At 46.6% G+C, this 27,689-nt stretch overlaps 1 protein-coding gene across 1 annotated transcript in view; it reads right to left on the reverse strand.

Moving 5' to 3' along the window:
* Nucleotides 1–27,689, reverse strand: part of LOC119386641 (oxygen-dependent choline dehydrogenase) — a 53,761-nt gene that overhangs the window by 606 nt on the left and 25,466 nt on the right. The window contains exons 3-8 of the mRNA XM_037653926.1: nt 26,919–27,105; nt 18,236–18,367; nt 17,710–17,834; nt 17,375–17,542; nt 9,846–9,990; nt 1,007–1,141 (exon numbers count right to left, since the gene is read on the reverse strand). Coding sequence (XP_037509854.1) covers nt 1,125–1,141; nt 9,846–9,990; nt 17,375–17,542; nt 17,710–17,834; nt 18,236–18,367; nt 26,919–27,105 — 774 coding nt within the window. The 3' untranslated portion in view covers nt 1,007–1,124. The remainder of the gene's footprint in view (nt 1–1,006; nt 1,142–9,845; nt 9,991–17,374; nt 17,543–17,709; nt 17,835–18,235; nt 18,368–26,918; nt 27,106–27,689) is intronic.

Below are 27,689 nucleotides of genomic sequence, written 5' to 3' on the forward strand. Positions count from 1 at the left end.
GGCATAGAGTGAAATGCTGAAATGAACGTTGCAAAAACCAAATTACGTTTATTGAGCACAACACTGGCATATTTCATTTGTGTACTTAACTCTGAGTGGTACGTTACAATTAGTCTCGTTTGACTCTCTCCCGGTCGACGCCGAGTTCGTCGCCCCCTTCCCCTCAGGAATTGTGAAGGCTAAGCCTCTGTGAGTACGAATGACCTTAGTACGACTGGAATTTGCCTTAAACTGCATGATATTGAACGTAAAGTGATTAAACAATATTGGCTGGAGTCAACATACACCCGCCTTCTGTAATACACTTAGAGTGAGAATAACAAAGGGGATCATTGTGAGACGTTCTGTATACAAGACACCGGACAACCCCTGGGTCGTCGGCATTAAACTACTGCCGACGGTCAGTGATGACGTGAGAAGACGTGTGGCGCTCGATGACAGAAAATTTTCACCAGTTCTATGGCACAACAATAAAACGAGAACGGGAGAACCGCTGCGAAAAGGTCGCCGTCAACAGACGTCAGAACCGACATTACAACCGTCGTGAAAAGTCGTAAGAAACGGCTTTTACTAGCAGAATAACGGAAAGGTGGGCGAGTTGGTTAGGGTTCATAGTGTAATGTATGGGGCAGCGCTAGAACAAATACAAGGACGAGAAAAGACAGGACATGCGCTGTCCTAATTTTGTATGGCTTTTACTAATTTTGTATGGCCTCAAGCGCCAGGTGTTTTCTGTCGCTAACCCATGAAAGCCAAGAAAAGTTGAGACTGTCTTGCAAGTGGAAGAAGCTCAAGTATCTACTAGTTCTAATTTTCTAATCGGGAAAAACGAATGTGCCTGTCCAACACGAGGAACTTTAAGTAAGAGGATAGAAAGCGAACGGTATCAATAAATCAATGGTGTATATTTGTGCGACGTTCCACAATATCTTGGTAGCTGCCTTAACTTTTACAGCGCAACACCATTTTTTTATTGCGACAACAATTTGTTTATATTTGCGCTCACTGATTGTTGTCTTCCATGATCATGGCCGCTGCTCGATGACCCATCATCATTAATGGTGAATTAAGGTTTCCTGCTGGAAGGTAAGGCATCGACGAAGCATCCACAACCCGCAAGCGTCTTACGCCGCCAAGAACCCTGCAATAGATGTGACATCGCAGACGATTAGAGGTCAAACGTTTGTGATCTCTACACAAGAATTGTTCCATAATGCTAACTGCAAATACCCGCCTCCTTTCCATTTAACTAAAGACGACTTGTAGTGGTACGACTTGCACATTTATCAATTTAATAAGGTCATCCGCTGTTACAGCGTAGTCGTTAGGTATCGGCTGCTCAATCTCGAGCGGCGTGTACGATCCCGGACGCGGCACTCGCATTTAGATGGAGGCGAATTACTACATGCTAGATGCCTGTCAGACGCCAAAGCACACCCGATGGTGAAATTCCTGGAGCCCTCCACTACGGCGTGCCTCATACTCATATCGTAGCCTTGACGCGTAAACCTCAAATGCTTCATTGTTTTCGAAGACCGTTAGGAACACCCCATGGTGACGCCGAGGGCGTTGCTGAGATGTGAAGTGTAGTGACACGTCTTGTAACCTGGAACGTTCCTTTAAGCTAACAATTTCCACCTTTCAATGGCGCCCTGCTTCGACTGGCGCCTTGCATTCAAGTTTAAGACCTTTAGTAGAACGTGTGGCGCACGTATGAGTTGACAGTGTTTCAGGTATAGTAGTCGCCGTAGGCATTAAGTGGTTTTGTGCAACATAATACGTTATTTGTTCAATATAGTGTTAGGCAGTTTAGCTGATCCCGCGGTGCTTTCTTAATAATTGGTTACTTCTTATTTCACTCTCACACTTGTACTTCCTACGTGAGAGAGAGTGATCTGCACTGTACCTGAAATAGATGAGAAGTAGCGTCAGGGCCATAAGACACCAAAAAACTCTTCGACACACAAAAAACCGTCTTTGACACACACACACACACACACACACACACACACACACACACACACACACACACACACACACACACACACACACACACACACACACACACACACACACACACACACACACAATGAAACAATTTACATGTTAGTAACATGCCACCAGTGGCAAATGAATCTACGAGTGCTAAAGAGCAAGTATTAACAGCCAGAGAATAAGAAGCAGCATTCCGTGTGCCAAAAAAACTGTATTTAAGTCTAGGAATCGAATCACTGTAGACACCGCATTTCACCGGCCTTAAAGTTTTCTACAATATTGCAAGGAAAGCCTCCGCCGCACTCTGTTATTTCACAAGAAACACACAACAAACCTTTTAATGAATACTTAAAGCGAAAAAATGTACAGAAATCCACGGTGAACGAAAGGTTCACATCACACAAGAAACCACTCAGAATAACAACATGAACACACGTGTCAGTAATTAAACTAAACGATACAGTTTGGGAGGTGGCTGAGCGGCGGAGCGGTGAAAAAAATATGAGCTCAGTCTCACAAAAACGCCGCGCGTTTGGCCGGTGCCTGCGAAACAGTACATGATGGCTCCGGCATTGTTGTAGACGCGGTCTGGCTGGTTAAGACGAGGACACGCTGGCTACTGGACGATGCGCTGAGAAACCAGGAGAAAAATTGGCCGCGTATCTGCGTTGTTATGATCGGCCTGCCTGGCTTGGCGCCGCTTTGACCCATGAGACGTTGCGGCTAAGACTACCCTGATTTCTTCCGGGTCAGCGGTTCCAGAGATGCACCAAGAGCGGTGACAACACGAAAGTCGTTCGCCTAATTATCTCAGGTTGTCTGCGCCCCTCGTAAAACCCTTTGGGCACGCCTGACCGACTGACATATTAGGAAGAGCTGTTGGCCGTCGAGGGGGCTTGCTTTGTCGTCAAGGTGCCCCGGACAAAGGGCCCAGCGTCTGGGAACCGTCTGCGGATGCATTTCCCACGTTCTCCGTGGCGCCTTGGTGCCGCTGTTTCCACAATTCGTGGTCTGCCTGGCGCCGCATACCCATCACTGCAACAGTCAACGAAATTGACTTCCACGTAAGACTCAACGTCTTCGTGCTGTGCCGTGTAGTGCGCGGTTGGCAGTGTGTTTCCCTCGCCATGGGACGAACTGGACGTGCCTCTTTCTCCTTTCGTGGGTTGGGAGGGAGGCGGCGTTTCACCTTCCCCTTTTGGGCGCGGAGGTGAAGATGGAAATTTTCATTGGACTGTCCTGGCCTCCATTATTTTTTCCTATAGGGAACCCTGGGAAGGCCGGGACATAAAATGCGAGCGCCGATGCGCTCCCGACAAGCTCTCACAAGTTCTCTCAAGCTCTCTCAAGATCCGAGAAGCTCCTAGAAGCTCGAGAGCTTCCATGATGCTAACCCCATCATGTAGCAACGCTACCTGTAAATAATGTAATAAACGTTACTGTTAACAGCTCCGGGCTCCTCTCCTCGACATCTCCCCGGGACTCTGGCTGGCTCCGGTCCTCTGGGCAGACCCCGATTACATCAGCGTGCTTCGCTGCAAATGTCGTCTAAATACGATAGAAGAGGCGCTGCGTAAGATATGAACGCCATCTGGCAATACGTCGGGAAACATGAGTGCTGTGTTGCGGGCTGGTAGTCCCGGCGTAGCAGCAGGCGAAGACCGGCGGTGACCAACGCCACCGGCGGGGACGCCAGCCAGACCGAACACGCGGTTTGGCGCGATGCGCTGAAGCAGAAGAAACGTGCGCACTCAACGAGTACTCTCCACACACTCTTTTATTTACACGTCGCCTGGGTAAAACAGGAATGCCAGAGCGGCGCCCCATGGCATTTGTACAGTGCAATACAGAACCGAAACCGAAACACAACAATGAGCTCGTGCAGAGGGCACGGAGGAAGGCAAGTTGCAGCGCAGTCGCATTTTCAGCGCAGCTTAAGAAACGAGGGTCTCTAGAATTACGTATATATGTATTTTCTATTAAAGGAACACACCACCTAATACTTACCTAGTGATGTTGCGCCTCAGATATGCGTGATATTTACTTTTTGATCGACAACGTTCACAAGTATGAACAGCCGTACCAGTTCAAGATGGCTGGCCCTTGGGCAAGTGGTTCAACTTTGGCCGAGGGGCTGAATCGAGGGACGTGCCGACAAACAGAAAGACAGAAAGACAGACCAAAATTTCTCCGTTTAAGTATCCCAAGAAATACTAGAAAAAACTTGGGGGACTCTTAAGGTTCGCCTTTAAGAGTTGAACGCGATAGCGAAATCCGGCCTCTAGTGCGCACTTCAGCCAATAAGTGCATATTGATTAATGTGCATTGTTACCACACACGCACGCGCGCGATGTATCTGTAGTAATGGTACAGGTTTTTGTTCTAAAGCATTTCCTTGTGTGAGAGTCGAGACATATTTCTGACAACGGCCTCACAGATGGCAGCACATTATCTAACGTTTGCTGTTTGCTTTATCAACGCCTCCTCTATAAAGCAATTGTTGGCTTGATATGTTTTCCGCTAGATGTATTTAGTTGTCCATTTTTGGAGCTGTTTGAAAGTTCGTGAGTGTTTTCAGCGGCGATGGCTGAGCTATCCCGGCTTTTTTCGAAGCATAGAGTCGCGCAAGAATTGTAGTTTGATGGCCTCGCCATTGCACCTACATATCGCCAAATGGACTCATTTTCGCCGTGACACCTGCCGAACAAAATGCGGTAAGGAGACTCCTTCCACTACGTGGCATTTATGTAGTGTTTTTTTCCGAAGCAATTGGAAGTAACATCGTGGCTTTGTGGTAGGACATCGGCTTTCCACGCAAACGGCCCGGGCTCGATCCTCAATGGGACCGAAGATTTTTGTTGGTTATTTTATTTGCATCTTTCTCGATTTTTCGGTCACGGACGATTTTGCGCTCACAAGCGTCGCTAGCGACGCCGTCACCGAAACCGTCGCCGACACCGGAATTTATGCGACACGAGCTCTCTAACGCAATCGCGTTAACATGCGCAAGCAGCTGAAGCACAGCTCAGGCTCATAGCCCAAGCGGTGCTGCTGCGTTGCCTGCCAGCACCGGAGTTCGCAGGCCTCGGGCTGGAGTCCACGCACTATGGCTATGGTCTCCTAACGCGGGAACTCGACGGCAGAAGGCTCCGGCCGGTTTAAGTCCTGGAGGGTCGGGTTGAAACTTCACTGCCTGTCTTAAACACCTGGTTCGATGACAACCTTCTCCTTGTCTCTTTCTCTTCACTCCCCTTGCTCTTCTGTACACACTGCTTTTCTCGCCCTCGGGTCCGCCTGTCTATTCCTCATTGGACACTGCTCGACTGCCGCGTTGACAAGTGATTGACCCCTGACATGGTCCGCGTTGTTTCCTTATTGGGCCACTTGTACGTCGAACCCTTGCGCCTCGCGCCTTCTTGAAGTGATTTGTCGTCGTCGTCTTCCACTCAGCACTGTGCTCATCCCTGCGTACACACTCCTTGTCGTCTTTCTCTTTATGACGAGCACTTTTAAAAGCCGCCCACTTCAAATGCCCACCACGCTCATCACAGTGACCCAGTGTCGTGGGTCCCCAATTCTACAACTCGCTACTAGCGGAGCGACGACCTTTATACCGCGCCCTTCGTGCCATCTTGTGGGTGATAATGAACACGTTGAAGCACCTCCGAGCTCTGCGTACCGCCTGCGATAAATGATGTTTATAAATAGCTCACCGTTAGTTCGCTAGATTATGTATGGGTACTGGCCGAGCGGCTAAACCTATCGAGCTAAACCTATGAGCGAGGGATCGCACACAGACCTGTGCTCCGATCCCAAAATCACCGGCGGCGGCGCGCCGGTGTTTCCACCTCCGGCGGCGGCGCGTGAACGACGCGGGGTTCGTTGGATCGGCGGCGGCGTGGCGCGGGGAGAAAGGGGGATTAGATTTGAGAGTTGGTGGGGAGATAAATTTTACCTTGAAAAAAAATACCGTTTTACCGACAGGGCAAAACAGTGAATGCGATAGCAACACGTCGTAATGTTATATGAACGAAGGCTAGCAGCTAACCCTTTTTGATCCGATCTCGCGTAACACTTTTCAAAACGCTAGTGTATGCCAATGTGGCCGCTAGCGGGAGGGAAGCATTTTTCGTACACTTTGTCGTATCAGTGGTCACAGCATGAAGCGGTGAGATCACAGCGCGTAGAAGAGTATACCAGCCTTTAGAACGGTAAGGAACTGCGCGACTGACGGAACACAAGAAGAAGTAGTACACAGGACGTAAAAGAAGTACACAGAAGTCCACAGAACACAGTACACAGAAGAAGAAGTAGTACACAGGTCCCGTGTACTACTTCTTGTGTTCCGTCAGTCGCGCAGTTCCTTACCGTTCTAATGTCATACCAACTAGCCCCACAACGCACTTTACTTGAGTATACCAGCCGTTCGCTGATGTCTGCCGAGATGGCGCGTGTGCCAGCGCTCGCGACCACGCCCTTAGAGGGCCACTCACCAGGTTTGACAATTTTGAGCTAACGAGCGCAATGCATACACTGGGCGTTCACGGTCACATCTGCCAAAATTTGCAACGCTACGCGCCGCGGACATGGGTCAAATTTCAAGGTGAACGCTGCTTGCCCTTCCTCTCGCGGGCGAGCGCTTTAGAGAATGAGGGGATGACGTACATGAGAAAATGGCCCTGCGTAGATGGCAGTGCTGTGACGTCGCTCCTCTACGTAGACGACTCTGCTCTGACGTCGCGAACAGTAGCACGTGACACTGCGATAATTAATTGACACGACATGTGTAGTTTGTGTAATTTGTTGCTTGAATAGATTAATAAAACTTGAGCGAAATAATGAGACACACAAAGAAAATGTCTGTCACTTTTTCTTTTTTTTTCGTGAATTGCAACGAGATGCGGCGCTAATGTGCCACCCTTTCCCACGCGTTCGTGTTCCCGCGGTTAGCGCATCGAGCAGACGCCAGCCCTGGAAACGAAAGTAATGGTCTTGCGCGTTCGAGCACTCATTATGCTCATTTATTCTACCGCGTCCAAGTAAACGTTAATGCGGTACTGGCTCATGATACCGCCACTCTGGTGCCCGTAAAATGTCTCAACTTTCATGCCCGTCCCGCAGAAACAGGCAGTAAACCAGAGAGAACGCCGACAAAACGCTCACGGCCGCTACATGAAAAAGAGGTAGCGGCCGTGCAACGCCGCTCGCGTGCTCGGGCTGGCTTGGGCACGTCTTGCGCACGTGACCATGCATGGGCATGGCGTGTTCATGCGTATGTGTCAAGTGAAGAGGGCAGGGAAGAGATTTGGCTTGCTAAGGCTACATGGGGCAAGTGGCAAGGGTTTGAAACTCGCCTCCTCGCATCGTGGTTTCGCGCAACACTTCAAGCGTCTAACTAAAATTTGCTATGTGGCCTGGTAAGGGGCCCTTTAAAGTAAATGTTCACAGGTGCTGCTCGAGGCACGAAGTCCCCTTTCCCCGGCGTCCCTTTATGCTCATTCTCCTAGAGAAAGACGGGCGGGCTGTTTCCTTGAAGAGCAATCAATGACAGGCCTCTAACGCGTGTTGATGCTATCTGCATGCGCTCTTCGTGTGACTGAGATGGCCAGCTTGCTTCGTCTCTGTTTTAGCGTGTTCATCACCAGCGCTCGCGAGCTTTTACTTGCGGATGGAACATACGATGCACGGAGTGACGTTATCCATTTGGACTTTATCCCTTTCGGCCCTGGCGTCGTCAGTTGATGACACCGCACAAAAGTTCCCCAGCACCTCGGAAATGAAACCAAACATGTTCATTCTTGGGCAAATACTTCTACAATGATCCCCACTGTGATTGACACCAAAGTTGCGACATATTTGCGGAGCTGGGAGCCACAAACAAGAAGAAGCTTGACCGAAGTCATGGGTGACGCCAAGGCGGGTCAGCTGAGGCGGGTAAGCGCCGTTTTCGGGACGTCCTACAGAAGGTGTTTCAAGGAGTATCACACTGAAAAATGAGATGTGGTTCAGATTTGATGTGGGTCTAGTGAGTAGCAGAAATAAAGAAGCCATTTTTTTAATTCCACAGCCACTGAACTCTGATGAGCTAATTTGCTTCCATGCTAATTATTCCATAAATACTTGCACTACTGGCTCAATTTTTCATTTTTGGTCTTCTGAGGTCCTAACTATTAGGAAAACACGCACAAAAAATGTCTCCGGCCAAAATAAAAAAATCCAGGGCTGAAAGGGTTATACGGAACGTGACGGCAACGGCGAAAACATGTCCAAAATGTACATACAAATACTATATCAGTAAGTAACATCCAAAAACTGCGAAAGCGTGCTCAACATTTTCCTGGAAAGCTGCATTGCCTCCTCTGCAAAGAGTTCGTCTGTTGGAAGAATCAATAATACTGTGCACTTTTCTTTGGTTTCGTTCTCGCCTTCACTACCCTTCTTACAGGGGTTATCTCCTCGCCACTTATTTCTTCATAAAGCAGGCGTACAATGTCAGCACTGAGCGTTGAACCTATGAGGATTTCGCGCTTGTCGGCAACACTTTTCTATCTCTGCATACGCAGTCGAAAACACAAGATGGAGCGAAATCAGTTAATCGCGCATGATAGTCACGCGAGAAAAGCAAGAACGGGTGGGAGACTGCATGGAAAAGCAGTGTGGGAGACAATTCGCGACTGTTATTTCTCGTAAATTGACCAGTTGAGAGAATGTACCCTAATGATGTCACGTGAATCACCGTTCTGGCGTTACGATAGCTGTTCACTCTCTGGATTTTTCTCTTGTGTCCGCATTTGGACGCCCTGTCTTTTCAACATGAATACCTACCAACTAGCTCAGCTCTACTCTAAGCTTTTAATTGTGTTTATTCTATATTTATTTATCAATTTTATTTACCGATGCACAGTCTACTAGGTTCAATACTCCAAGGATATGCTATCCAGTGAGTTGGGTCGTCGCCCTTTAAGGCTGGAGGAGGTGGCAGCGTAGAGGTCAGGCAATACTCGTGAGACTTCTGGAGGAGAGTGGGATACGGCAATTTGCAGGGAGCTATTCTCAATGTGTCCATCCAAGTAGATGTCCACAGTCCATTTCAGCAGGGCGCATTTAGTTACTCGAAAAAGCGGTGAGCCGTGATGTCACCTCGCTCGTGACCACGTCGACGCACCAAACCCGCCAGCACAATCCCAGCGTAACAAGAAATCGGACGAAATGTACAGAAACAGGAACTTGTCAAGTCTGAACTTGCATATGAATATGTCCCGGATGTTTAGGAAAGATGCAGGGAATGCGGACCGACCTTCATAGCTGTGTGGTGTGGGCGGCCGCATTAAAGTTTAATCGGTGGCTAACGCGATCAGAGTTCGTGGACGGCTTCCCAAATGTGCGTCCAAAAACGAATGCCTCGAGGCTGCGTTCCTTGCATTGAAGTGCGTTCCGTCCCTCTGAAATGTGTGGAGCGTTGTGAAAAACTTCGTCACTACCAGATGACGCTGCAGATCATGAAACGAAAACAGGGGGGTGCGCTGCTCGCCGAGCTCCCGGGCTTCGGAGTTTTTTCCTGAATTATGTTTGCGTATAATATATATATATATATATATATATATATATATATATATATATATATATATATATATATATATATATATATATATATATATATATACGGGACATGATGGCGACGGCGGCGGAAAATGCCCGCCGAGGGTGTCCATATAACTGCTATCACGATATTACACAATACAATATTTTTACATGCAATAACAATTAATAAAGGTGAAATTCAACGTCAAACTCATGTTTAAAAAACATCAACGCAGCTGGGATTTAGAGAGCTATTGATCTGCGCTTACCTGTTCTAAATAGGGCGTACAATGGCACGGTAGAGGGTAAATAGTAATTAATTTCTATGTTTTCTGCTGACGACGCTGCGATGCCGTTCACGGTCACGTGATCGTATAGATTCTCGCCAACGGGAAGATCAGCAATGACGTTTATCTGAAACATGTGCGGAGGATGCGAGAATAAATACTGCGAAAAGCCGAAAATATAGAATTATACTTCTGAGAATAAGAAAAAATGAGATTGCTGTTAGAATTCACCATTAATGAGGGCGGGCTGGTGGGCACAAAGACACGAGAACAGCAAAAATACCGCGTTTTTCTCCCCATTTTCTGCTTCAGTGTCCACATCGGCACCCCTAATTTTTTGGGCGTAGCTCCTCTTAGTCTAACCTTGTCACGTCTCCGTTGTCCGGCGTCAGTAAACGGCAGTATCTGTCCGGTGGTGGTGGTGGTGGTGGTGGTGGTGTGCGGCGTGACCACCCTTACTGCGCATGCGCATACCCTCTCCACACACCTCTCCACTCCCCCTCACCATTCTCCATGTCCTCTACCCCTCTCCCCTTTCCCGCTCCACTCACCCTCTCCCCTTCCCCTCTCCCATAACCAGTCTTAAAAACGGAGGGGGCGTGCACACATGAAGGCTCCCTAAAGACTGCGCTGCGACAGTACGTGATATGTATCGCCCTCTCCTCTCCTACGCTTCCTCCTCTTTCTCCTCTTCTACGGTCCCCCCCCCCCCTCCCCGTATCTTGCCTCGCGGCGCAGCGGCGCCGACGCAGGCAGCGTCGCGGCAGCGTCTTGATTAAAAAAACCGACCGCTCGCGCTGCACAACCGTTCACTGACTACCCCGTATATATAGGCACTGGATTTTGACCTCCAAGGTAGTGCGTGTGTGCGATTTCTCCTGTGCGTGATTAAGCAATGAAAATTTACAGCGTACATGTAAAATTAAAGTGAGCTGCAAGTCGTCATAACTCTCATCGTACCTTTATATAAACGCGCCCGATCTCACTTCGGTGATGATGTACTGGGCAGAATTCACGGAAGATTCACGGTTTGCCGATGAACCTCCGCAGCTTCGCCCACTCATCATCATTCACTCCGTGGATATGCTGTGATTTTTTTCATAATGAACAGTTATGATTTTTACGGCGGCTTCGAGAGATATAATCAGAAACTGTTTTATTACGATGAAGTCACAATCTTGCTGTTTCTTTTACGTTCCCGCATATGTTACAACAGCAATGTTTTGTTCTCATTTCTTTATGTATTTATACCCGTTCCTTTTGTAGACTATACACGTTGTAACATTTTCTTGCATTACCCCCTTACGCAATGCATCTAGGGGCATGTAAGGTACTTTGAAATAAATAAATAAATTAATGAATAATAAATAAATAAAATAAACGAATAGATCAACGAATAAATAAATAAATAAATAAATAAATAGGTAAATAAATAAGATATGAAGCAGGTAGCGTTGAAGCAAAGTATCTGCTGTTCACTTTTTCGAAAGGTCGAAAAGGCACCTAATTTTTCATATAAATAGTGACCACAATGGTTATACTGCAGTAACCACAACGAGGAAACAAAGTGAAGTACTTGTTGCAGGGCTTCCTTCCTTCACTTACGTAAGAAATAACATAATTGTGCGTATCAAGAATTTTTGTCTCAGTATCTCTTTTATATGAAGGCAATAAAACGAAAAAAATATGTGTATATATTCAGAACGGAATTGAAGTTTATTTACTTTTCATAAAGAGGAAGAAGGCGGTTAAGAGGCTGAAAAGCCCGACGAGGGCTCCGGCTCTCTTGTATTGACATCAGAAAGCATTACAAATTGTAACAATATATATATACCAGTTCAGCTGCACTTGTAGGTACTACATAAAGTATATCGAACGCTCATAATAAAGAAAATCAGGGTATACAAAACACACACAATTTTCAATAAATATTTCTTAGTTTCCTTCTTAAACAATTTGAGGAAACTATCAAAATCAAAACTTACTGAGTTTTTATTAATTACCGTAACTACATAAAAATATAATTTCTACTTCCGATAGTTAGTTCTCCAATGTACACCATATACAGTGAAACCTCGGTGATACGAATCGCGCGGGGTTACCAAAAATATTCGTATCATCCGAAATTCGTATCACCAGAAAACATGGCAAATCAGTACGCAACAAAAGAAAGTTGGCATACGTTTTGATTCAGTGTTTCTCAGGGCCGCAGCAACGTCATGAACAGTTCTGAATGATTTCCACTAAAGTTTTTAGACGTCAACGATCATACTTGTACTCGTAAATATACGGTGCATGCGCGCGTGTGTAATTAGTGAACCAGATGTGTTGTGCCCCGTGACTGCTAGTAGCCCCTTCCTAATCTTACTACGCTTTTTGGCATGACACCACAGTACTGCGGCGAAAGTGACTTAAGCGCTTTGCACACGATAGATAGGGGCCAAGCTCCTTCGCCAAGAAAATCCGCTTCGTGTCTTGGGGTCTTCGTCCACCTTTAATGGGACCTCATGACGGACGCGCAGCCCAAGCTTCAGTCTTGTTTCATAGAACGCCTGATTGCGGGGACATGGCTTGCATGGACGTGGCAGGCACGTGTTAACACAGTACAAAGACGCCGCTGCCTCGAGCACAGGAGCACGCGTCAACGCGTCGGAAAAAAAAAGCGCGACGTCAAGTCATCTGTAACCTAAACACGAAGGCGCCTAAGGGCCTCCAAGATTCGCTCGCACTATCTCGGAGGCAACGACGCACCGTTGATGGTCGCGCAGCCCTCATGCCCGCGCGTGACTGCCGCGTCTCCCGCGACAGCGCGGGCAGCACCTGTTCGTACATGTGCGCTAGCGTACGTTCGTATCAAGCGTCGCGGGGTGCAAATCGGTTCGCAACAACCGTACTCCAATACATTGCAGGCTAATCGGCCTTGGCCGAGACCACAGAAAAATTCGTATCACCCCGAAATTCGTTCGAGCCGTGATCGTATCACCGAGGTTCTACTGTAACGTGTTGTATGTTAACTAAAGCAGGTGGTTTACATTGAAGCACGTGCCCTGACTGATACGACGGTGTTTCTCTCATGCTGGAAATATAATTTTGTCGAAACAACACTTACAACACCTAAATTTCAGCAACGTAACCGGCGCCTAATATTTTTGAAGTTGTTCGGCGAAGGTCGATGGCTCTGTACAATGTGCTACGGCGTGCATGAGCCTTATGTCAGCTAAATTTGTATTTTATAGTTCCCTAACTACCCAGAAAATACATGACAGCTGCATCCCACATACTATGGAATCTCAATGTGGTTTCGTGATCGTAAAACCCCACTTGAAACAGTGGTTTGAGCTGTACACTTGAATGAGCGTCATTTATGCCAGTTATGTTGCTGCAGCTACGTTCGAAAATTTTCAGAATATTCATTATTCCACGGTTGTGGACGTCGCTACGTTAACGCCAAGTTTCTAGAATTTCAGTCAACAATTTCATTTATGAATATACTGCACTGAAACCTCGGTGATACGAATCTAACGGGACCACCAAAAATATTCGTATCATCCGAAATTCGTATCACCAGAAAGCATGGAAAATTAGCATGCGACAAAAGAAACCTGGCGTACATTTTCATTTATTGTATTTCAGGGCCGCATCAACGTTATGAAGAACCCTGAATGATTGTCAGTTAAGTTTTTAGATCTCGGCAATCATACCAGCACTCGTATATATACGGTCCGTACGCGCTTATTTAAACAATGAAGAAGGTGCGTTGTGACCCGCGACAGCAGTAGCCCCTTCCAAATTTTAGAATGCTTTTTTGCATGACACCTGAGTATTGCAGCGAAAGTAACAAAAGAAGCGCTTTGATGAAAAGGATCAAGGCTACAATTTACAGAACCACTCTCCTGTGTTATGATTACGTTATTGCGGAGGTGTTGGGGATGTTTTTTTTGGGGAGATTTACGGCCGTGCCCGCACAAGTGCGACCTCAACGGTCGCGCACGTTGACGTTGTGAGGCCTGACTCCTTCGCCGATACCGTCCTCTCCTTCTTTCGGTCCTCGTCCACCTTTCAGAGGATGTCTGATGCACGAGGCAGGCACGTGTAAACACTGTACAACGACAGCAGCCCACGTCAACGCGTTAGAAAAAAAAAGCATGGCGCTAATGCCCTCTATAATTTAAACGCGAAGGCACACCGAGGCACATAAGAGCCTCAAAGATTCGCGCACACAATCTTGGAGGCTGTGACGCGTACCTGAATGTTTATTCTGCCCGTAAGAACAATGTTTTTTTTACACCGTGATTCTGACGATTTGGCGGTGCGGCGCGCTTGGCCACGCTTGGCCACGCTTGCGTTCCCGCGCTCCCACGTGCTTGGCACGTCTTCCGCGACAGCGGGGTCAGCACCTCGTTGTACCTGATCGGTAGCGTAAGTTCGTATCAAACGTCGCTGGGTGAAAATCGGTTCGAAACAACCGTGCTCCGTTACATGGCAGGCCAATGGGCCTTGGCCGGGACGAACGAAAAATTCGTATCACCCCGAAATTTGTATGAGCTGAGATCGTATCACCGATGTTTACTGTATACCGTTGACTATAAATCAATGCCTTTCAGAGGGGCAAAGCATGATTGACTTGACCGACAATCTCAGCATCACTTGTCTTTCCAAGAGGGGGTGTGCGATGCTTTTCTAAAAAAATTATCAGATTCTTCAGAAAGCTTTCGCCGCACAGCGCACGTTGTGTTAAGGAAGATCGCGTGCTTGCCCTGATACAGGCAGCGGGAAGGCAAAGAACAATGTGCTTTTATGTATTGTGCAAATTGTGCTTACGATGAAGTAGACAACAAATTAACCAGAATCATAGTAGCAACAGCAGTAGGGGCACTTTTACACTCTTGTATCGAAGTAAATCTGTAAAGGCGTTCTGCTGCTGGGGGCAATGTGTTCTTTTCACTATTCCTTATTAAAGTGCTCCCACGTAGCGCAATTACGCAGTAAACTGCTTTTCTGAGAGTCTATTGCGACAGAATAATTATTGCAGATACTTTCAAAGACGTAGCATATAAAAAATAGGCGACCTTAATATTCCACTTAAAGTTCTTCAATGGTGGAACCTCCTGCGTTTCTTGAACACTTGGTTCGTTTCGGTAGACTACAAACTAACGAATTCTGTAGTAATTATGCACCACCTTGACGGCAGATTATCTGAAGAGATCAGTCGACTCTTGCACTGAAGTTATTCAATTAATTTAAGCGAACTTGAAGACTTGAGTTGCAATTAACACTGATTTTCCCTTGCAATCTACCCCGACAGGGCGTCGTCGTTGCGCCGAAGCGGATCCGAGCGGCCGCGTAGAAAGAAGTCCGTGGATGAGGTTTCCTCAGCCAGCTCCCGCAACAATCCCAGCTGCTCGCAAGAAAACCGTCTGTTCCTTCAATGAACTGATATAGTTAATTTTCAATAATTATGCTGACATATTATTGGCGCGTACCCTAAATAAAATTATGCTCCGATATCACAGGTATTCTATATAACCCTTACCGTTAACCATTGCCTCATATTTAAATTGGTTTTTATCTTTTATGGCGGCTTCGTCCTATTCGTGCCAACTTTCAAATTCCGGTTGGCTCGAGGTGAATTCTAGTATGCCCTTCCAAACGCACATCGTCGCTAGGAGCTAGTCACATACACACTCAATATTATTCCATGCTGAATGTCTGTCACCAGTTAAGCTCGCGGGTGCGAAAACGCCTTTGTGAGTTTTCAACAGATTTGTAGTTTTATTGTAAACTGAACGCTGCTCTCTGGCGGCATCGGTATTACGTCTTCTTTGTAACGTTCTTCAGTATCATCAACGACCCCTTGAAGAGCGGATGGCTAAACGCATGTGACGCACCACACTTTTGCAAAGCGAGAATTTTAATAAGTGTGCAATTCTCCATGTCGCCTTTGCATGTTTTCCTGCATAGGGTGTTCATTCCACCACTAGCACGCCGCCGATAACAACGGGCAGCAGCCGAAACAGGTGGGCCACCACGGCGGCCAATGGCGAGGCGGCAATACCGTTATTTTAGGTGCGAAGCACCTGATGCTCTCGAGTTGTCGGCGTGTCCTTGCTTCGTAGCCCTTCACGGTAAAGCAAGTCGTAAATAAGACGGCGCGTTTGCGCAGGAGAAGCTCGCGAGAAGGCGCGATCGCCTGCGAGAAACAACGCCACATACGCTTCTCCGAGTGGCAAATAACACGGCGCGCTGGCTCAAGAAAAACTCTGTTTCTGCGATGAACACTGAGATGGGCAATGGCCGCTGTCTGCGACGCTGTCTATACCAGTGAGATGACGCTGCCTTCTCATTGCTAGTGACGTGTCACTAGGGCAAAGAGCGGTGTTTCGCACCTCTCCAGGTCTCCCGTTAATAGAGCTGTCTTGTATAGCAAGGGGTGGGAAACAGAAGTGAGGTTGAGGAGAAGAAAAAGGAGGATGGCAACGTCACCAGCTCAACCACTTCATTAGTCCTCGCACTATTTGTGCGTAGGTGCGCCAATCCTCTTTTTTTTTGTCTACGCACACAGCGATATCGCTGGACACTAGCGTATAACAGCTGGGCTATTAGAATGCGGCAGCCACTCATTAGAAACGGCATATCTGTTTTTAGAGTTGTACCTTTCTTAAATATCGCCTGCGCCTGCGGAAAAGAAGCATACGCACGTTCCTTGCGATTTACTAGGCGCGGCCGCCTCCGAAATCTACACCAAAAGAGTGCTTAGGACTGCGCACGCATCTATATTATCCACTGCTCGTTCCCGATAACAGTTGTGGGCATGGTACCATTGAAGGCAGCAGAAGTGGCTATTTGATGCAACGCTCAGCTACGGACGGCATGGCAACACGAGCAGTGTCATGCCTGCTTTCCACCTAAGCTGCTTTCGAGCATCTCACCATAGGAAACTGGCCGATCTTAGCTGAAGACACTGCACATGAAACTGGACAATTCCGGGAAAAAATGTAAACAAATCAATCAAAGTTCCGAAAAATGCGTAAATCGACGTCGTGTAGAGCATGTCATGACGGCAAAATTTTAGGGAACAGGAGACACAAGAAGGAGCTGAATTCCCGCTGGCTCGGCAGGTGGTGTTGAATTTTGATTTATGACACGTTACGAAACCCCTTAAAATACATACTGGGCAGTGCGACCGAGTACATTCACAAATAACTGAAAAGTAAAGTGTTCTGTGATCTAGTGGTCTCAAAACGTTTGACGACGACTGTACATTTATCGCTTTTAAATAATCGCTTCACGCAAGCAGCACTTCATAAATGTACAAACAGATTCCTTGTACACTTATATTTCTGATAACCAGAATATATTACCTTATTAGGGATCAGTTTGGAATGTTCACACTCTGCACACGTTTTGGGATTATTCGTGTACGCGAAATCTTGTACTTGCAGTCTGCGGCAGAGAGGATTGGTATCGCCAGTTCGAGGATGGCGTAGAAGAAAAGCGAACCGTGATCTTACCCCCAACGACTCGAGATGTTCCCGAGGCCCTATACCGGATAGCATCAGCAGCTGCGCAGACGCAATGGCTCCAGCGCAAAGTATGACTTCTCTCCTTGCTCGAACAGTATGAGTTTCGGAGTATCGCCTGTACTCCACACCTACAGCTGTCATTCCTTCGAAAATAACCTGCAAAAGTAGCTTACTTATATTGCTTGCTTTCAGCCATTAAATTGAGGACAAATAAACAGCTAGGAATACTCTTTCGTAGTTCATACACATGAAGATTCAGGAAGTCGGAAGAGAATACGGATAATTTTTTACGCGCAACACATGAGTTGAAACAAGCCTCTCACCTTCGTCACGTGTGCGTAAAGTGCGACGTCAAAATTCCGCCTTCTGCGAACGTCCTTGGTAATAAACGCTTTACTTGAGCTCCAGCGCTCTCCATTCTTTATGTTATTTTGTACGCGGGAAAAACCTGAAAGAAATACAGATGCGTACACAACCGTTGACACTTGTTCCCTTGTTTTTTTTTTCAGAATCAATGGTACTGGGCCCAAGACCCAGCATTAGAAAAGCAGGCGCAGTCGCCGTCACGTGCTATAGAGGATCACGTGAGAGCAGTGATGTCAGAGTGTGAGAGCGGTGATGAAGTACGCCTTGTGGACGAACGAGAGTGTCTGATTACGCAGGTGATCTAGGAGTTTCTTAAAATATAAATCGTTTGGTGGGCTCGTCACCTCGCACTTGCAAAAATATATATTATATAGATAAATAATGAGTCGTTAGCTACTAAACTAATTCCAATCAACTTTTTCAGTTTAATATTTGTAAATCTGCGTTCCGAAGCAAGTGTAGCGTGGTTTCTGAGTATCTTACTTGTCTGGTTCGGCCCATTATAGTCGTCGTTGCTGAAACCAAGCTCCCGACCAGCCTCTAAAAACAAGTTGCTGGCCTTTGTGTGTGAAGTCGGGAAACTAACCGGCACTTCCCCACTGTCGCCATGGTAGCCTGTAAAGAAACGGCTTGACGTAAGTCCGCGCTTTATTTCTATACCACTCTTAAGCAAAGAAAGCGTAAAGTCCAGGCCCGGCGATGTTTGTACCACGTCAAGGTAATGGTGATTTCATGCTTCTGAGACGCTCCTGTCACGCGCCAGATATTAGAAACGCTCACCAAATTTGAAAATGATATTGAATGAACAAAAAGGTCAAAACCAAAACAAAATTCCACTCTTGCCGTACTCTCCTTGGTTAACGTGTTGAGGTGTACGAATTGGAAATCGCGGAGAGCATATCAGAGGGGCAAGCGCAGAGGCGGAAGACGAAAGCTCCGAAAGCCAAGAAGGCCAGACGCTCAGCGTAAATGTGACAACGCCGCAACACGCGTACCATGTTTTGCAAGTAATCTTTTAGCGGTGCTGGTTTACCGTACGGAAACACTTTCATTAAGGTATAGGGCGTCTTTCTATGTTTCTATCGTAAGAAAGGCAACTCGTACTTCACTCGCATTGAATTTCATCGATCCTATCGACGCGACATACAAATCTCTTGACTACAACTTTCTGCTATTTTGCCATAAAATATCAGAAAGCTTGTCTACAAAATTGTGAATATTAGTGTTTTACCTGATTACCATAGCCACACTGCAGCAGCATGGACAGGTAGTGCAACTCACGGAAAACAAAAGGAACCAGACAAGCACTTATTGCAACCAAATATATTCTGCGTCATTGATGATGTAAAGTTTTGGCACCTGCGTAATACCGTACTCAATGTCTTTAAAACTATTTCAGAAGAATTGTCCTTTGTTTTTGCGCCGCCCATTTCGAACATGCTTAAAACTATTTCACCACTAGGGCACCGGCCAGGCCCTGGCAAATACAAACAATTGTTGCATTCTCGACGATGCAGCGGTTAGCACTATGCACTCCTGAACACCTGCACCGGCGCTTCCACCGACTTGCCCACGCTGACGCCGTACAGAGGGTGCGAAGGAATTGTGCAAAGCCAAGTCGACGGCTGGAGGCAATCAATAAACTTGATTTGTGAGAGCTCTGTGTAGACCAAAATGAACAGAACAAGGAAAGGATTCATAAAACAAAGTAAAACTTATTGCCGAGGCTAGATTTGAACCCCGGCCCCACGCTCCATAAGCAAGTGTCTTACCCAATGGGTTACACGCTACTTTTTCTTTGTTGCCTTCCTGACTACAGCTCGAAACAGTCCAATCATAGCAGTCCACACTCATTTTGTGTGCGTTAAAACATCAATTACAGAAATGAATCATCACACTAAGTCGTCTCATACACAGCACGCAGTTTGACAACCATTTTCACAAAACACTGATTCACAGATGCAACCCTAGACTCACACTGTCCATATATTGCACGCAGATCAATTAAAATATAACACATATTTGTACAAAGTATTTTTATTCAAGACCCTATTGGCCAGCGATTAAACACCACTGTTAAAATCCGTAACGCAACTCGCACATGTGTCGCGCAATCTCTCTAGTATGACCGCCTATCACATGATGTCGCTGCTCTCAGTTCTGAGTGCGCACCGGTCATTTAGACATACCTTAGATATCACCGTCTACCGCCAAGTGTGAATTGCGCTCTGTAATTCGACTCCTGCATGCTGGGAGGGGCAGTGCAGCTGAAATTCATCGATGAATGAGTAATGTGCCCTGTACAACTTTCATCAGTGACAGCGAGATGTGGCAGTGCTGTAGGGAATTTAAAGCAAGGCGCACAGACGTTCATGATGCAGGCGGAGAGGGAAGGAATCGAGTGCCAACCGAGGAGCTTGTTCAGCGAGTGGATCTGACGATTCGAGAAAATCGTCGGGTCATAGTTTCTGTGCTGAGTGATTGATTTCCCGATATTTCGCAATGGCGGAAATTTCGCTACTCCAGTACTAAAACCCTGTGCGATGTATGTAGTCAAGATTCTGACCGGCCATCACAAAACGCAGTAAATGGGCACCGCTTGAACGCTTCTCCAGCACTACCATGATGGAGATTTAAGAACAGAATACTCACAGGGGACAAGAGATAGGTTCATTTGAAAATTCAATAAACGAAAACTTAATCCAAACAATATAGAAGCATTATGATTCCTCGAAAGTAAAGAAGTTTAAGCGAACCTTCTCCATCAAAAACTGTATGGATACTCCTGATGGAATTGATGGAACATGGCACGGTCATAACTGCAGGCTCGTACAGCGTGACTTTTTAAGCGTGTACGAAATGCATGTGAGAGCAAGCGAAACGGAATGTTGTCATCAGGCATTGCCCTTACGCATAAGAATGCGTGGCTGCACAGTGCAGCTGTAACACAAAAGCCCCTGCAGTGTTTTCGCTGGAAAGTGCTTGATCACCCACCATACAGCTCGGACTTTACTCCCTCTGATTACGTTACCATCTCCTTACTGACATGAAACGCTGGCTCGGATGGCAGAAGTTTACTCAAACAGCGAGCTACGCTACGACACGATACGACAAATGTCTCAATGTAAAGGGTGACTATGTAGAGAAGTAGCCGTACGAGCACCAAAATATTCCTAGTAAAGCTGTTTTAATTTTCCCTTTAAATTTCATTTCGTGGCCCAGCAGACCTGGAAAACAATAGCCCTCTAAACTGCAATTTCAACAGACAATGAACGAATTCCATATAGATTGAGGAGTGATACTGTATTTAAGGTTCTCTACAAGATGTTCCAAAAAAATGGCGTTATTGCATTCAATGAATACATGATCATCAGTCGCAGATTTAGTGCACAAAAACAACTTCTGATGTAACAACAATTTGGCGCATAAGTCCCTGTTTCTTCAATCTCTCAGTGATAGCACGTGAGGTTTGGGCGCAAGACCACTCGGCAAGGAGTTGAATCGACTCCCGAGCGCACACACTACAAACTCTTTATTACAGAATCATTTGCAAGCTAGACGTTATACACGCCATAACAATGTGTTAGCATGCAATATATGCAGTTGTAAGGCTGCTGCTACAATGTCTCTTCAATGAAGAAATATTCTTGCCGTGTTACTCCGTTCCGTTGTTGTTGACGCGTCCAGGCCGAGGTAGTTCGCCACGAGTAAGTTGCCGGTGACGCGACGACGCCGTGGGTCCATCCACGTTATCATTTCCTGCTCATCCGCAGCAGAGACAGCTACGCAAGTTCTGGCAATTCCGCTGCCTCGCCTGACTCCCTGGACCAGTCGCCCAGCCCGGCACACAGACCATCGAAGCTTCTTGCACTTGCTGCGGAGCTCTCCTGGCTCCCTGGACCATTTGCCCAGCTGGAACACTGGTCTTTGGTGGCAGTGTAGGTTGGAGCATTGGTCTGGAGTTCTGTAGACCACTCGCACAGCGAGAACTAGCTGCCTTCAGCGGTGAACAGCCGTAACCACCTCACATACCACACGGAACGCTTCGCACGAGCACACTTCATTTTCCCCATCGCCCCCGCACGGTGAACAATGCATTAACTTTCCTGCCTCCGTATCATAACAACCCCCAGTATAAAAAAAGTTGTTCACAACTTTTATGGCATGTCAGAGACGCGGACAAACGCCATAAAGTATTAAGGAAGCCCACTGAAGGTCCAGTTGCACGTCCACGCAACCTTCACACAACACAAAACGTGGAAAAAACAATGTCTTGGTACAGCAGTAAACAACATTACATAACATGGTGCAGCACATTACTAATACATCCGACGCCTCAGAACGCTGTTCAACACTCAGATCGACTCTAGAGCGCACACAGAACACACTCTAGATTACAGACCTATACAACCTTGACGTCATACACGCGATAAAGACGTGTTAGCATGCATTATATGCAAGGCTGCTGCTAGAATGTCTCTTCGATAATGAAATAGACTCTCGCCGTGTTACTCCGGTCCGTCACCGCTGACGCGTACAGGCCGAATTAGGTTGCGACGAGTGAGTTGCCCGTGAGGCGATGGCAAGTCCATCGACGGCGTCATCCTACTGCTAATCCGCAGCAGAGGCTGCAACACCGGCCACTGTAGCCGGTACAGCCGCGGTAGTCGCGAAAGAACTCCAGCTACAGCTTAGTAGCGTCAAAACTTGGGCGAGTTGGCGATGCACGTTGAAATGATAGCCGGTACAGCCGGCTACCATTTTCTAAGCAGTAGCTCCAGCTACTGCTTAGTAATGGGAAATTTGAGCGAGTTGGTGATGCATGGTGAATCACAGAGCAACTATCGAGACGAGTACGATAAGGAGACACCACGCCTTGTGTGTCTTTCTCCTCATCGTACTCGACTCGTTAGTTGTGATGTGGTTCACCAGCTACTGCTATCGATTTCTGTAAGGACCGTGATGGGTGCCACTGTAGCAAGGCTGGTCACCACCGTGGTTCGGCAATGCGGCTACCCCGCGTGGCTCACTGGACCAGTCGTACAGCACGGAATACAAGCCATTGAGGCTTCCTACCCTAGCTGCCCAGCTCACCTGGCTCCCTGGACCGTTTACGCAGCCGGAACACAGGCAGCAGTGTGCGTCGTAGTGGTTGGTCTGGAGTTCTCTGGAGCGGTCGCCCAGCGAGAACTAGCTGACCTTAGCTCCAAGCAGCCAGAACCACCACACGTACCACACGGCACCACGGCATGCACGAGCACACTTCATTTTTATCATCGCCCGCGCACGGCTAACACTGGATTATCTTTCATGCCTCCGTATCACGACAAACCCTGTTTAGGAAACTTTGTCACAACTTCTGAGACGTATCAGAGAGGCAAACAATGTTGCAAAGCCCCATGGAACGCACTAAAGGTTCCGTTGTATGCCCACGCAACGTCCACAAAGCAAAAAACGTGCAAAAAACGTCTGTGTACAGCAGCATTACACAAGTCTACATAACATGGTACAGCACAACGCCATTACACCCGGCACCTCAGAACGCTCTTCAACACTCAGATGCCCAGATAATTTCGCATCAGCCGCCGTCTACATACGAAATAAGCCAGTAGAAGGAACCTCGTGCCAACATTCTTCGCTTGGCTGTTCCTTGTTAACTTCCGGTGGCCCATGGCCGATTGCGGTAATTATTATTCAAAGTGCATTATTCATTCTTACCTAATTGGGCCTCTGACAGCGAAAATTATTGTCTCGCTTTGTGTCCCCTTAGATACATAGCTTATTTGCAAATGTGGTTTTCACGTTTTTCCCAGTTCTTAATTTTAACAAAACCATAAACGCGAATTTTGAACACCCGGTATAACAATGTTATTGTATGTAGTGTTGCTGGCTTTAGCGACATTGTAGTACGATGTTTTGTATAATGCTTTTTGAAGCGTACATCAAGAATAACATGCATTAGTTCAGGTGAATTGGATAAAGGAAATAGCTTGCCTAAGTTGGCGACTGGGCCAACGGACAAAACTACATTTTGCGGATCGTAGACCGCGTAGCACCGCCATTCAACGATACGTACAATTCAAATCAATCAGAAAAAAAAATGTGAGGAGCCATCCTCCTTGGCGAAGGTGATTGACCAGTGTAGATGTTTAGCACACGACACAGAGGTTACACAGAATGTCGTACCGATCGCACACCCTGCAAGTGAATCCGAAATGTCTCTCCAGAAAGGCCCTCTCACATTTAGCGTATGCTCCTTTAAGGGTTTGCTTCTGAGCAGAGTGCGTTTTTTTTTTGCCACGGCATGGATCTTGCTTGCCGTGTGGGCTTGATGTTTTCAGCACTATCTTGAGCAGCACGCACCTTTCTGATACATTCTGTGTTGCGCGACGACATACATCGCGTCCTCTTGTCTGACTTGCTGAATGCGCTTAGCGTTTCGCGCACGACATTATTTGGTGTTTGCCACACCTCTGGTCCATTCTAAATTTTTACTGGGCCGGGGTTTAGTGGTGCGGTTTGCCCTTTTTCAGTGGGTCAAACGTTTTTCCTTGCGGAAACGTACGTGGTTTTTTAATGGACCAGTGGTGAGTAGCGGGGCTCGCCCGATTTCTGTGGTATATATGTGTGATAGGAGATTTTGCGCAAAGAGACGCGCAATGTCCTAGCCATAAAAAGTGTTTAGCTGCAAATATCCAAGGACATGCAAGGGTACCACATGGCGGTGATGCCCTGGACCACCACGCAACAATTGCTGCGTCAACAAGTCTGCACGTTCTCACGCTAGGCTTCGTGGAGGCGCGGAGATTCCGCAGGGACACCGCCTATTCCACTCGATGGGCGACGTGAAGCTCACCATCAAAAGCATAGAAATAAACAGGTGGTTTCTTACACGCATGTTTACTTATGTTGCACTGTGGCAAGCGCAGAATGGATCTAATGTTGTATAAATGATTGCTTAACGCATTCTGTTTCTAGTACACTAGGCATTTCATTAGAAGAAATAAGTAACAGGATGAAGGAAATATGTCACTTGTTATTTCGTGAAGCATTGAAACCATATTAGTAGACTACAACGATACCTGAAAGGCCCTGACCTTAGAGACATAAGTTCGTACGTGCAAGTTTACGTCGCGTTTCTAGGAGATAACAATTTCTGCCAAATTATTGGTGGTTTGGTTTAATCCAAAACGTTCAGCAACTATGTTGGGGAACTGAACTTCTGCGAGTAGTACTTGTAGTTTCATGAAGCATGGCTTTATCTTGTGAAAAAAAAATGGGCAGATCCCACGCACTGTGGGAATCGATATAATGCGAAGCAGCCAAGAAAGAGCTGCGTGCATCGTCTTGTTTGCCTTTGAGGCGAATGAAGTCATTCATGTCATGGCATCTAGTTCACTATACATTGTATGTTTGCCATATATGCATGTATGTACAATCTGGTGTATACCATGCTGATGAAACCTATATTCTGGTATATACAATGCATGACCTGTAATTTACGTTCATCACGTCCTCGTGTGATGCCATACCGATGTTGGTATATGTCGAATTAACGAAACGGCCGGAAGCGCACCACGACAGTGTCTTGTAAATCATACCGTACATGACATGCATGTCACGATTCACATGTTAGGACCTGTCATTTATGTTCGTCGTACGGTCACTTCACGCAATATCAATTTCGGTGAATATCAAGCCAGCGAAACGTCCGCGAGCGCACCGTGAGCGTGGCATGTAACTTATGCCGTACATGACATGCATGTCATGATTTCCATGTTACCACCTCTCATTTGCGTTCGACATTCAGTCTTTTGGTGTTTATCAAGCTAGCCAAACGGCCGCGAGTCCACAGTGACCGTGGAATGTAAATGATGTCGTACGTGACATGCATGTTATGGTCGTCACGTTACCACCTGTCATTTACGTTCTTCATAGAGTCACATCAGGAGATATCAATTTTGGTGTACATCAAGCTAGCGAAACATGCAAATCAGCCGTAAACACTATGCATTTCATGATTTTGAAGTTACCACCTGTGATTTATGTTTGTCGTACAGAGTGTCATGTAAATACTGCCATGTTGTTTTGTATGATTACATTTTTCTTTCAGTGTCTGCATCCATATTGTACCGAGTAGGTTATATGATGGAAACATATAGCAATAACAGCGTCGGTATAATATTCTTTGTCTGACATCTGATGTACATTGTATGATGCAGGTGATACACAAGGAGCAATTTTGTATACATTTCTTCCCTGATATTTCGTCATTAATTTTTAAATTTTTTTTGGCGATAGTGGTGTTATGGTTGTTGGGTTTTTCCTTCGTACTTCTTTCCTTTTTGTTTTTTGTTTTTGCTCGCAGCGATGTAACTATCTTCTGTGTTATGTTTGGTATCGGGATATTTTTGTAGTAATATATATATATATATATATATATATATATATATATATATATATATATATATATATATATATATAGTTGAAGGATTGGTTGCCTTTGGTTGCCGTATAACTATAAGTATGAGAGGTGGCACTTCAAGAAAACTTCATTTATTACGTCGACGTTTCGGTCAGAGCCTGACCTTTGTCAAGACGAAATGTTCGTGCATATTTCCGTGTTTATATGGACATCAAATGAGAGGGGAAGGAGGTGACAGAGAGAGAGACAGAGCGGGAGGGGGAAAAGTTTGCTTAAGGCCCATCAAGAGCGAGGAGTAACACGCCGCCGCCGACAGCGGAGTGCTTCGCGACAGAGCTTATACTTATGCGTCGGCGGTTACTCATTGTTAAAATTCGTGGCTCTATTCTGTCCCGTAGGGCTGGACGCAGAGCCGTCTCAAGTTAAAAACAGCCGGTGTGCGATGCAAACCGGCTGACCGGAGAAAAAAAAAGGGGGGGGGGGTTAAGTGGGTGTCGGTGAGCACTGTTGACGCGGCGTATTGTACTTTTGGGCCATGCCGAAAGGGTCTTGTGTACCGTATACAAGACTCTTTCACAAAGCATGATGTACAAGACCATGTCTTGTACATCATGCTTTGCGTTTACGGATATCAATAAAATCATAAGAGGACAGCAATCTAACTACGTTGATGCACTAATCGAAGAATGAATAGTAACACGCCCTAACACCTGCGCATTATGTCAGGTGTGCGTCGCTTACCGTTGTCGATCCCTAGGTACGATGTTTCAATACTGATGAAGTCTGGCAGCACGTCTTTGTAAGACCAGCCCTCGGCGCCATACACAGACACCCAATTGTCGTAGTCTTTGCGGTTTCCTCGAGCGTAGATGACGTGGTTGATTGAACTCGAGCCACTGAAGACTTTGCCACGCGGGATTCTGTTAACCTGAGAAAAGAAACAGTATGTTCATAAGACACAAAGACTACACGCTGCAGGAAGCAGCGATTTCGGAGGCGCTTTCGCACAAGCCCATAGCATGATGTGTGCGCCTGACAAATCTGAGTCTACAGTGAAACCCCGGTCATACGATCACAGCTCATACGAATTTCGGGGTAATACGAATTTTTCGTTGGTCCCGGCCAAGGCCCATTGGCCTGCAATGTAATGCAGTACGGTTGTTGCGAACCGATTTTTACCTGGCGACGTTTGATACGAACGTACGCTAACGCCCAGGTACGAAGAGGTGCTGTCCGCGCTGTCGCGGAAGACGCGCTAAGCACGTGCGAGCGCGGGAACGCAAGCGTGGGCATGCGCGCCGAACCGCCAAATCGTCAGAATCACGGTGTAAGAAAAACACTTTTCTTACGGTTAGAATAAACCTTCAGAGGCGCGTCACGGCCTTCGAGATTGTGTGCGTGAATCTGTGAGGCTCTTATGTGCCTCCGTGTGCATTCGCATTTAAATTACACCAAACATTAGCGCCATGTTTTTTTTGTTTTTTTTCCTAACTTGTCGACGTGGGCTGGTGT

Source organism: Rhipicephalus sanguineus, chromosome 3 (assembly GCF_013339695.2).
Source record: "Rhipicephalus sanguineus isolate Rsan-2018 chromosome 3, BIME_Rsan_1.4, whole genome shotgun sequence".
NCBI classification, from domain to species: Eukaryota; Metazoa; Arthropoda; class Arachnida; order Ixodida; family Ixodidae; genus Rhipicephalus; species Rhipicephalus sanguineus.